Here is an 11515-nt window from a genome sequence, read left to right as displayed (position 1 = left end):
TTTTTCTGAGGTAAATGACTGGCCACTAATTTCGCATTAGATTTAAGAATCTTTCTATCTTCATTTTTCAATATAGATTCGCAATAAGGAGATAACATCTCTTGTGATATATTCATATGTGATAATATCAAAGGAAGTTCATCAGTACGTCTAGCTACCTCAGGGGTCACGTATTTGGTATCACATTCTATCCAATAACCTTTTTGACCTTCACACCAAACATTACTTAATCCCACATCGAGGAAAGCAATCTTCTCCTCATTCGATAATTTTCTTATACTATTCTGTGGAAGAGCTTCAACCATCGCACTAGCATACAAAGAATTAAAATCTAGATATAAAATATGAGTGCCCATTCCACTCTCAACATCAAAATTGGGATTAATTAAGGGATTATCTGCTTAGTATATTGATTAATTACACACGTAAACCCTCCTCTGAGATTCCTTTTAATTAAGTCATATAACTTATGGGAATATATCATATCTAATTTTGTATTAGTTTTCAAGAGGAATGCATTCCAACTGAATGAAGGTAAACTTATATAATTACTAACATCTAGCTTATATATATCTTTGAGTGTTTTACGCCTCTCCATGAAGACATCGGCTAACAATCCAACATCTGTCTTGAGATATAACATCAAATAATCTCCTAAAGTCTTACATTTACCCAAGTCAAACACTTTCAAAGCATGATCATAATCTTCTTGGCTAATAGCGCTATTTCTCAAAGAATTAAAAAAATGTTCTTTACTCGGTAATTTTGTTTCATCGAGCTTCTTTAAACTAGCAATGTAATCATAGCACAAAACTTGTTTTCCTTTGCATAATAAAGGTATCACATCCTGAGGCGCATCTTTCAGAATAGCCTCTGTATATTTCAGTAATTTACCTGCCTTGATATGTTGATCTGCTAAAGTGGAAAGAGATCCATTCAATAAAGACAGAGAATCTTGAAACCTAACCTTACCTATGTCTACTTTCAAGAATTTGAGTCCTTGTTTCGAATGAAGTTCAATTTCATATTTATCAACCTGCAATTTCTTTAAAATTATTCCTAAATCATACGACATGTTATGACAAAAAAGTAATAATTTCTCACTCTTATCTTTACACTGCAAATTACAACGAGCACAATATGCACCAATATAATTATTGAAATTTAAAGTGTGGTCATGATGTTTATGTTTGTCTTGGGCATTTTTGAAGGTGTTACTACATAATTCACAAGTGTCTGAGAATCATGTCTCGTCTTATCCTCTGTCATATGGATTACATGATACTCTCTTCTAAACTTTATCTTAGTCCATTCACCACTAACATTTAAAATGAAATGATTAACAGCATCCTCCCCCTTATAACTCTTCATACACACTATTTCTCCTTTGCGATCAAATATAATATAACAATAGGCAATGGCTTTATGACGAGACTCAATTTTACCTGCCGGGAGAGTGGTGTCTAATGCACATTCGAAATCAAATACACCGATATATTCGCTGGAATGTGTATGACTAAAATTTTTAAAGTGTACTGTTGTTCCTTCCGGGAGGAATACGAGAATCTGATTGATTTTACATCCATCTTCGTGGATATCTAACTCTTCCTGTGTATTCAACTTCATCAAACAACTATGACAGTGCTTCTTTACACCATGATCCTTCATTATCGTTCTAACATACCCGTCAAAATCTTTGATTAAAACCAAATGACTTTCATTCAACAATAACGCACACATGATGTCCTTATATTTCTTATTCCCCTTACGACACATAGCCACAAATGTCCCACCTTGATCCTTTCTTAATTGATAAACATATAATGACACTTTATTTTCCTTCTCTAATATACCTAACTTATCACGTGTAATGGGAAAATCATCTATAGAAGATTTTGCATGATTAAGACATCCTTTCTTAGTAATAACTGCTCTGGGGATATCACCTCATGACATGTTCTTTTTATGACATTGATAGGCAGCAAAAGCACGCAGTACACATATCCCATCATTAATCTTTGGATTAAATACATATTGGTTCCCTCTAAGTTTCTTGGGATATGCCACATATGATCCTACTTGTACTCTGAATTCTACTTTAACGTATTCGATACTGAAAGATTCGATTTGATCTATGATCCAACCAGATCCTTCCTGATCTTGCAACTCTGTCTCGTATCTTTCTAATATCGTTCCCACCCATCGATCAAATACTTCAGAGATTTCCTCTTCACTTACTAACTCAAACGCTAAATTTATCACAAATTGTCCATTTTGATCATCACCCGATATGTTTTGACGTAATGTCCTTATAACTATAATCGGGTGGATTCTGAGCGACATTGCTAGAGGTGATCTATCATACATATCTCGCATCTGATCTATAAAATAATCCCTATAAGCATGTAAATACATTCTTAACTCCCTGTTATAAGTTGAAGGAACACTATATTTCCTCACTGTATGCCTACCTCTAAAATTCTGGATGTATGTAATAATTTCTGGTCTCTCATCTTCACCTCCACTATTGTGTGCGACATTACTGTCAGACACGTCATGTGAGGTAGTTGCTCTCTCATCATCTTCATTAATGGGGACAGAAGTATCCACACCTCCCGCCGCACCTCCGCGTTGTGAGGTACCAACACTAGCAGATCTACCTGCACTCTCATCTTCATTCCCCGTCACACCTCCATGCTGTGCGTCATTACTCTCAGTTTGATTCACAACAGTACCAGGTGTATTTCCTGCAGAGGAAAAAAGTATATCCAATTCATAACCCAAAATATTTTTACATATTAAGATTTCAATGAATAGAACAAAATCTTTCACCGTTCTCAGTTTTTACATATTACGAATTAAGATTTTAATGAATGGAACAAAAAATCTTTCTCGAGTGACTAACTCATTTTTACGATAAATATTTTTCACAACAAAAGTAAAAAGATCACAATTTGGATACATACCTGTTTCTACAGCCTTCTTCCATAATACATCTATGCGATCCCACTCATTCTTTAATTCTAACAACCTCTCATTGCGATGTACACCACCTTTCTTGATTTCCAACGATCGTCGCCTTCTAATCGACAATCTCCTCTTCACTAATGCTTCCAAGTAATTCGCGTATATTCTTTTCTTATCCTCTGTTAAGAATTTCACTTATTAACGCACTAACCCAGTAAAAATTTCACTCGTATGCTCCAACAACAAAAATTATCCCAAAACATTTTTTCCTCGTTATATCATTAAACTTGTTAAATAATATCTGTTTCACCACATATCAAAATTTTCTAAGTACAACTTACCTTTCTCCATGATGTGTGGATTCACCGTTGGAAGATGAGGTCAGCCAGGCTTGACGGATGGAAACACAATCCTCGCTCTGAGAGACTCCTCGACCTTATATGGGTCACCCCAAAGTATTGCGTCATGATTTTTGTACACCCCCCTCCGACAACGCCATGAAATGCGGTTCACATCCAAGGTAGAAAATCACATAGTCATCTCCTTACTGAACACCTGCGTCAACTCAGGTCAGACAGACGCCATGAAATGCGGTTCACATCCAAGGTAGAAAATCACACGGCCATTACGTATCTCCTTACCGAACATCCGTGTCAATCGGTACCATAAAGTAACTAATTTTGGTGAGGTAGTCCCGCTCCGCAACAGGAGGTTACTCCTCATTAACTTAGCTGTTATATATCTTGAAAACCCATTAACACTTACAGTGTACAAGTCACCTCTCTATGGTAAACATAATCTCTCTCGACAGTACAATGAACTTGACAACATACACATCTGCTGACGTTGATATATTTCGTTATCCATCAAGGATTATCATTGCCGGTTATTCGAATAGTGGCAAATCTTATTTCACATCAAAATTATTAAAGTTATACCATGAGAAATTTCATAACATTATAATATGCGGGGTGACATCACATCCCTTAGAACAAGATTCAGAGATATCTCATAAATTAACATTAAGTAAAGATATTATCGACCCACAGAATGTCATTGCATCACCTGATGAAAATACAATAATTATTGTTGATGATCTATTTTTAAAAGCTGGTAACAGTGAAATTATTCTCGAATGTTTTACTAAAGGTAGACATCATAATATAAGCATTATTCTGATTACTCAAAATATATTTCACGGAGGACGATATAGTCGTACCATGGCTTTAAACGCCACGCATTTTGCTTTATTTAAAATGAGGGATCTTGGACAAGTAGAGATTCTGGGGCGACAAGTTTTCGGTAAAAATAAAGAATTTGTAAATATATATAAATCTGCTATAAATCGATCACCCTTTGGTTATTTATTCATAGACCTTGCATTAAATACACCAGAAGCATTACAGTTGCGAACCAATGTGTTACGTCAGGATTCCTACGAAATTGTATACCAATGGAGCGAACAAAATTAATTGAAAAGGTTTATAGAGATCCTGGTTCTGTGGGATCATTCTCTGGTGTAAACAATTTATATACAGCTGTAAAAAAGATTGATCCGTCCATAACCTTGAAAGAGATCAGAAATTTCTTAAATTCAGAAAGATCATATACTTTACATGTTCTTAAACCTAAGAAGTTTCCTCGTAGGAAAATAATTGCACCCAAACCCAGAGTGATATTAACCTGTGATTTGGGTGATATGTCTAAATTATCCAGATATAATGATGGATATAAATACATTCTCGTGTGTATCGATGTTTTTTCAAGATATTTACAAGCAGTACTCATGAAAAAGAAAGACGGACCGAGCACTTTACATGCATTACAAAACATATTGGAGAATGAAAAGGCGAAGAATATATCGAGATTATTTACAGATAAAGGCAGGGAGTTTCTAAATAAACAGGTACAGAATTATCTCCAGAGTAAGCATATAAAGTTATATCATGTATTTTCGAATGAAACAAAAGCTTCCATTGCAGAGAGAGGCTTGCAAACGTTGAAACGTAAATTATACAAGTATATGACAAGTGCCAATACATTTAATTATTCAAAAGTGTTAAATGAATTGGTAGATGCGTATAATTCAACCCCACACTCGGGGATTGGTGGTAAAACCCCATTGCAAGTCCATGGTATTACGACATTGAATGATATAAGGAATCAGTTTCGCATAAATTATAAAAATGGAAGATCCAATAAGAAACGAATCAGTAAGAAATTGGCTGTTGGAGACACAACAAGAGTGACTCTTAGCAGATCATCCGCGTTTAACCGAGGGTTTCACACACAAAATACAGAGGAAATATTTAAAATATATAGAATTAATAATTCTCAACCTATAACAACATATCATTTGAAAGATTTGAAAGGTGAAAAGATTAAAGGAACATTTTATCGCGAAGAATTGACCCCAGCCATACCACCTCCAGAATATATTATCGACAGAGTATTGAAACGAAAAAAAATTGGTGGAATTACGCATTATTTGGTATCTTATAAAGGTTATGATTCCACTTTTAATTCGTGGGTCAAAGAAGGAGATTTGTTGAAGGTACAATGAAAAAATCATTATTAGAAAAATTTAAAGAATTAATTACATTACTTAATAGTCTCCCACGCAATCAACGGAAGAGTTTATTACAACAGTTTAAGAAAACACACATAAGTTGTATCAGTGAGATTTTCAAGAATTTGATCAAGAATAAAATACCATTAGACCCTAAAATATTTAAAAAGTACAAGAACGAGATTAGATCATTAGCTTGTAAGAAAATTGGTTTTCAGCGTAAAAAGAAATATTTGCTGAGTATCAGAGGTGGAAATCTTCTTAGTATTATATTACCTCTAGCAGTAGATATTGTTTCAAGATTGTTTAATAAATCATGAAAGAATTTTATCTTGTACCAACTTCACTTATGAAACGCAAACCTCTCGAGTTAGTAAAATTGGGAGGTGATGAGAATTTAGAAGGAGGAGGTGGATGCTTGAAGCGTGGGGTTAAACGCAAGATTAAGCTCAGTCCCGTCAGGGAAGTCAACCCACCTGCTCTCACCTCGGTGAAACCTCAGAAAACCCCAGATTTGTCAAGATTCATGCACATAAGAGTGAGTGCGAGAAATATAGAATATGTGAAATCAATGTTGGTATTATTGCAAAGAAATCCTTTGGTGAGTTGGGATGAGAATGGTGACCTTCTTACCCCCATTACTGGACGTAATATTATTGAAATATTAAATGTTTTATCAGAAAACAATGTGAAATCAGCGAGAAGAATCGATTCTGATTACTTAACAGAAATAAAGCATTTATTAAATATAACAGGTATACATTTTGATTTTGTGAGGAATACAAAAGTGAGAAGACAATTATTACATAAAGGAGGCGGTGTAAGGAGAGAGGAATCATCGTGGATAACATATTAGGTGAGTATATAAACTCTGTGATGATATGTTTTTACTCAGTGTGTGTTATAAGAGTGTGGAGATGGCTGAACGTCTTCTATACGTCTGTAGTGATTCCAGTCTTGATTTATTTCCCGCCAATACACCTTCGGCTTTCATTAATAAATTATATGATCCCATTATATTAGATAATAAAATTGATTATGAGGTTACTCTGAAAAATATAATTTATCCCAAGACACATTATATACCACAAAAGAATTTGAAGATATGTATTAAATATGAGAAATCTACATTAAATAAATATATCCATAAAATTGATATGAGCAAAATTATTGGAGGTGATATGACAAGGATTTTAGAGGCAATAAATGAGGATATTAATGTAAATCTGCTAATAGCAGTTAAAAAGATAACGGGTATTATCATCCCCAAAAACTCAATTGTGTTCACATATCATCCAGGAATAAACAGAGTGGTTATTAACTTGAAAAAAAAAATTATACTACCTTCTGATATTACTAGCGGTTATGTGGGGTTGGAATTTGATAAAGAAGGAAGCGATATGCTAGGGTTCTCAGGTAATGAAATTTTGTATGTCTTTACCAATAAAAAAGAGATTATTTTTAACGAGTCTGGTGTGAAGGCGGTAAACCCACCCGATCCTGAATCAGGTATTAATTATATGTTAATATATAGTGATTTGATTGATCCCATTAATTTTGGCGATCAGTTGGTATCTCTTTTGGGAGTAGTTGATATTAATACATTAAGATCTAATTATGACCCCACAATGTACAAACCACTTAATAAAAAGATAATTGATCAAGTGAGTATTAAGCTCGCTGATCAGAAAGGAAGGTTAATTCAATATAATGACAAGTGTTCTACTGTATGTGTACTACATTTAAGACCTATAAAACGAGAGTGAATGATCAAGTTGAGTTAATATTGAACGAACCGTCAAGATGAGAACGAGTTTCTCCCCTCCTTCAGTGGAATCATTCCTGAAACTCTTTGATACTTCGAGGGTGAAAGGGGGAGGTTTAGATGATATCATATTATATAAAGCTAGAGGGAGGGGCGGAGGATTATTGTCATTTCTCGGTGGGATGGCCAGAAAAGCAATACCATTCTTATTGAATACCTTTGCTCCGGGAGTATTACAATACGGACAAAATGTGTTGAACGATGTTAATAATGGTATTGCATTGAAAAATTCTGCGAGAAATAGAGGTGTAGAAACATTGAAGGTGTCGGACAGAAGTTATTATCCGGAGGAAGTAGAAAGATTGGTTTGAAACGATTGAAATTTAATAATAAAAGAAAGTGGAATATTTAATTAATTTTAGTTTATTGTTAACTGTCATATTGTTAGTATGTCGGCTGGTGCTCTATACGTTACACCAGGGGGGCTCAACGCCCCCGTCCCCAGTTATTCTCATTCCATAACTGATGGATTCCCAAAATTACCAGGACACGCCATTATTGAATCCTCAATAGCAGCTAGACGCACCTGTGAAGTATTACCAGTAAATCAGGGATCTGATAAATTTCTCGAATTTAGAATACAAAGTTCAGAAGGTCATTTTTTAGATTTAACGAGTCTGGCCTTGGAAATGAACATAAATATAACAAATGAGGATGGGAGTGCACTGGGAGACGGAGATAAGGCGATATTTGTGAATTCTATAAGTCAGACAATATTCAAATCTGTGTGTTTGTATCTCAATGAACAACTTATAGAATCGAATCCATTTTATTCATATGCGGGTTATATTAAACTGCTTAAGCATTTATCCCCATCAAAATTAGATACATTGGGAAGAATAGCATTCTTTCGTAATAATGAGACAACAAGTAGTACTATTACAGCGGCTGATTTCGATGATATTAAGAAAGACGAAGGTAAATTATCGAATGAAGTGAATACTTGTTTCCCTTTGATGCTGGATGTGAGTAGTTTTCACGAATATATCCTGGATAGTGTCGAATGTCGATTGAGACTTGAATTGCATTCACCCGCATGGGCAATTATGACTCCATTAAGCGGAAAAACATATAAATATAATATTAATTCCATTAAATTATGGATCGATAAAGTTATTCCGTATACGAATGCATTAATTGCATTGAATTCAAGCATGAGGGTAAACCCGCAGGGGTGTGAATATCTGTTCAAGAAGACATTATTTAAATCATATATTCTGGCATCTAATCAAACACAATTGATCGCAGATAATCCTTGGGGACAAGTCATACCCGATAAGATATTTATTATAATAGTTGATATGAAGACATATGATGGAGGATATAATTTTAATCCATTATATTTTCAACATGAAGATTTGAATCATTTCGGGGTTACAATTAATTCAGAAATGATTCTTAATATTGACTGTAAGTTTCCTACACATGCGAGTAGGTTATATTACGCTACCTTGAAATCTCTGGGTTTGGAGACTGATCATCTGATTACATATAAGAGTTTTCTCCAAGGCAGAACTATATTAGGTGTTGACCTGAGAAGTGAACAGGTTAAGAATGCTATATCTGTCGAGAAGAATGGTAATTTGAGAATAGATATGACATTTGGTAAACCGAAAGATGAGAATAGAATTTGTCTGATGTTTGGTGAAACTAATGCGATTTTAAATATAAATGAAAATAGAACAGTGATAGTGCATACGCGAGTATAGATCATGAATTGTGAAGAGATAAATATTGCCTTGAAACATCATACGGGAAGATATGCCTCGTATTTGGGATGTTTTGCCGCAAATAATATAAATGAAGTTATTATGAGGATAAAAGATAAGCCGGTAATTTTCATCATTAATATATTGAACGATCAAGATGAAAATATGGGTCATTGGATTACTATATATGTGAACAAACACATATTATTATATTTAGATAGTTTCGGGGTGGATTTAAAACATTATACAAATATATATGAGAAAATTATATACAAGAGAAATTTCATGTACGGTATTAATCAGAGGATTCAACATGAAAAATCATTGTTGTGCGTCTTATATGCTATATATTTTGTGTATAAGTTAACAAATTATAGCGTAAAGAAAATTATACCATATTTATTTAAAGATTTTAGTAGAAATAAATTAAAGAATGATCAATTTATATTGAAATATACATATGGGCATTTCAGTATGCCGTCATGTTCAAATGTATTTGTTAATAATTCAACGTGGAATTATGAAAATCTGTGTAAAATATTGGAATTATCGTACGGTGGGTAGAGCCTGAGGCGTTTAGAGGCGGAGCCAAGGTCACAACACTGGTATAAAATGACCGTGCTAGGTCACTGTTTGGATCTACTGTAATTCAAGAACAAATCGGGTCAAGGATGAATCCAATTCAGTGCTCCGTTGGAGGTGTCTACGAGGAGGGAAGACAGTATCCCTGTGTATGTTGGAGGTGTCTACGAGGAGGGAAGACAGTATCCCTGTGTATGTTGGAGGTGTCTACGAGGAGGTCAGACAGTATCCCTGTGTATGTTGGAGGTGTCTACGAGGAGGGAAGACAGTGTGAGGAGGTCAGACAGTATCCCTGTGTATGGTGGAGGTGTCTACGAGGAGGGAAGACAGTATCCCTGTGTATGTTGGATTAATCAACATCCTCCTGCGGTAAATGGTAAGTGATTTTGTTCATTAACCAAGTGAATCTTGTTGTAATAGTGAAAAATCTTTTTCTTTTATTCTTTTACACATAAATGATTTTTTAGAACTGTATGTATTAACCAGTAAAAAAAAAGCTTTTGCACTTTAATGTATTTAAAGGTGCACCTTATTCTTCTAATCGGGAAAAAAATTTTCTTTGCCAGATGTGAATATAATGCGGATGTTGGAACTTATTGTGCAAATCAAATCCGACAGGAGCAAATGATTTGGGTTTGTTAGGAGGGAGATCCACCCCACCAGACGTAGTGCATCTCTCCCCCACCCCGCCTCCTACCCACCCGTATGGAGATGCTGCTGCCCCTCCTACCAACGTTGAGATTGCGCCTTCTCCCAGACCTCATGTGAATGTCGAGAATGTGCCTCCTACTCATGGAGTTGATGTTAACGCTTTTATTCAGGACACTGTAACTCCTACCCACGTCGAGATCGCACCTTCTCCCCAGTCTCATGTGGATGTCGCTGTCACTACGTGTAGCACTAATAATAATAATGTGAATGAAGAGATTAATATGAGAGGAGAATGTGCCAGTACTTGTTATTATGATGTGTATGGAGTGAGATGGAATATTTCACGACAAATTCCCAACCTAGTTCATGTGTTGTTGAGGATTCCCCGCCTTCCCCCCATAAATTATCCACCGACTTCCCCACCATCACCCTCCCCAGAAGTCTATTATATATCAGATGACGACGAAGAAGATCCAGAACAAAACGCACAGAATTTCTTCAAGAGAAGAAGAATTACTCTATGTTGATTTTAGTCAATGAATTGTACCTTTTTTCAATTAATTTGTTCAAAAATGCCCAAGACAAACATAAACATCATGACCACACTTTAAAATTAAATTATATTGGTGCATATTGTGGTCGATGCAATTTGCAGTGTAAAGGTAAGAGTGAGAAATTATTATTTTTTTGTCATAACATGTCGTATGATTTAGGAATAATTTTAAAGGAATTGCAGGTTGATAAATATGAAATTGAACTTCATTCGAAACAAGGACTCAAATTCTTGAAAGTAGACATAGGTAAGGTTAGGTTTCAAGATTCTCTGTCTTTATTAAATGGATCTCTTTCCACTTTAGCAGATCAACATATCAAGGCAGGTAAATCACTGAAATATACAGAGGCTATTCTGAAAGATGTGCCTCAGGATGTCTTATCTTTATTATGTAAAGGAAAACAAGTTTTGTGCTATGATTATATTGATAGTTTAAAGAAACTCGATGAAACAAAATTACCGAGTAAAGAACATTTTTTTATTTCTTTGAGAAATAGTGCTATTAGCCAGGAAGATTATGATCATGCTTTGAAAGTGTTTGACTTGGGCAAATGTAAGACTTTAGGAGATTATTTGATGTTATATCTCAAGACAGATGTTGGATTGTTAGTCGATGTCTTCATGGAGTGGCGTAAAACACCCAAAGATATTTATAAGCT

The 11515-nt window shown here is 34.9% G+C and overlaps 1 protein-coding gene across 1 annotated transcript; it reads right to left on the bottom strand.

The window, feature by feature from the left end:
* Nucleotides 1-1265: 1265 nt before the first annotated feature.
* LOC138853084 (uncharacterized) lies at nt 1266-3318 on the bottom strand. The gene is made up of 3 exons (XM_070087684.1): nt 3309-3318; nt 2967-3146; nt 1266-2747 (listed from the first exon to the last, which is right to left on the bottom strand). The coding sequence occupies exons 1-3, from the start codon at nt 3316-3318 to the stop codon at nt 1948-1950; spliced, it is 990 nt and encodes a 329-aa protein (XP_069943785.1). The 3' UTR covers nt 1266-1947.
* Between the last annotated feature and the right edge of the window lie 8197 nt (nt 3319-11515).

The sequence above is a fragment of the Cherax quadricarinatus genome, chromosome 22 (genome assembly GCF_038502225.1).
Source record: "Cherax quadricarinatus isolate ZL_2023a chromosome 22, ASM3850222v1, whole genome shotgun sequence".
Taxonomy (NCBI): Eukaryota; Metazoa; Arthropoda; class Malacostraca; order Decapoda; family Parastacidae; genus Cherax; species Cherax quadricarinatus.
The sequence above is the reverse complement of the archived record's forward strand: the minus strand, read 5'-3'. Positions and strand labels throughout refer to the sequence as shown.

Coding starts and splice junctions, on each gene's coding strand:
- LOC138853084 (XM_070087684.1), bottom strand. Junction 2,748..2,966: donor GAAGAAGGCTGTAGAAACAG/GTATGTATCCAA, acceptor TTTCCTCTGCAG/GAAATACACCTGGTACTGTT.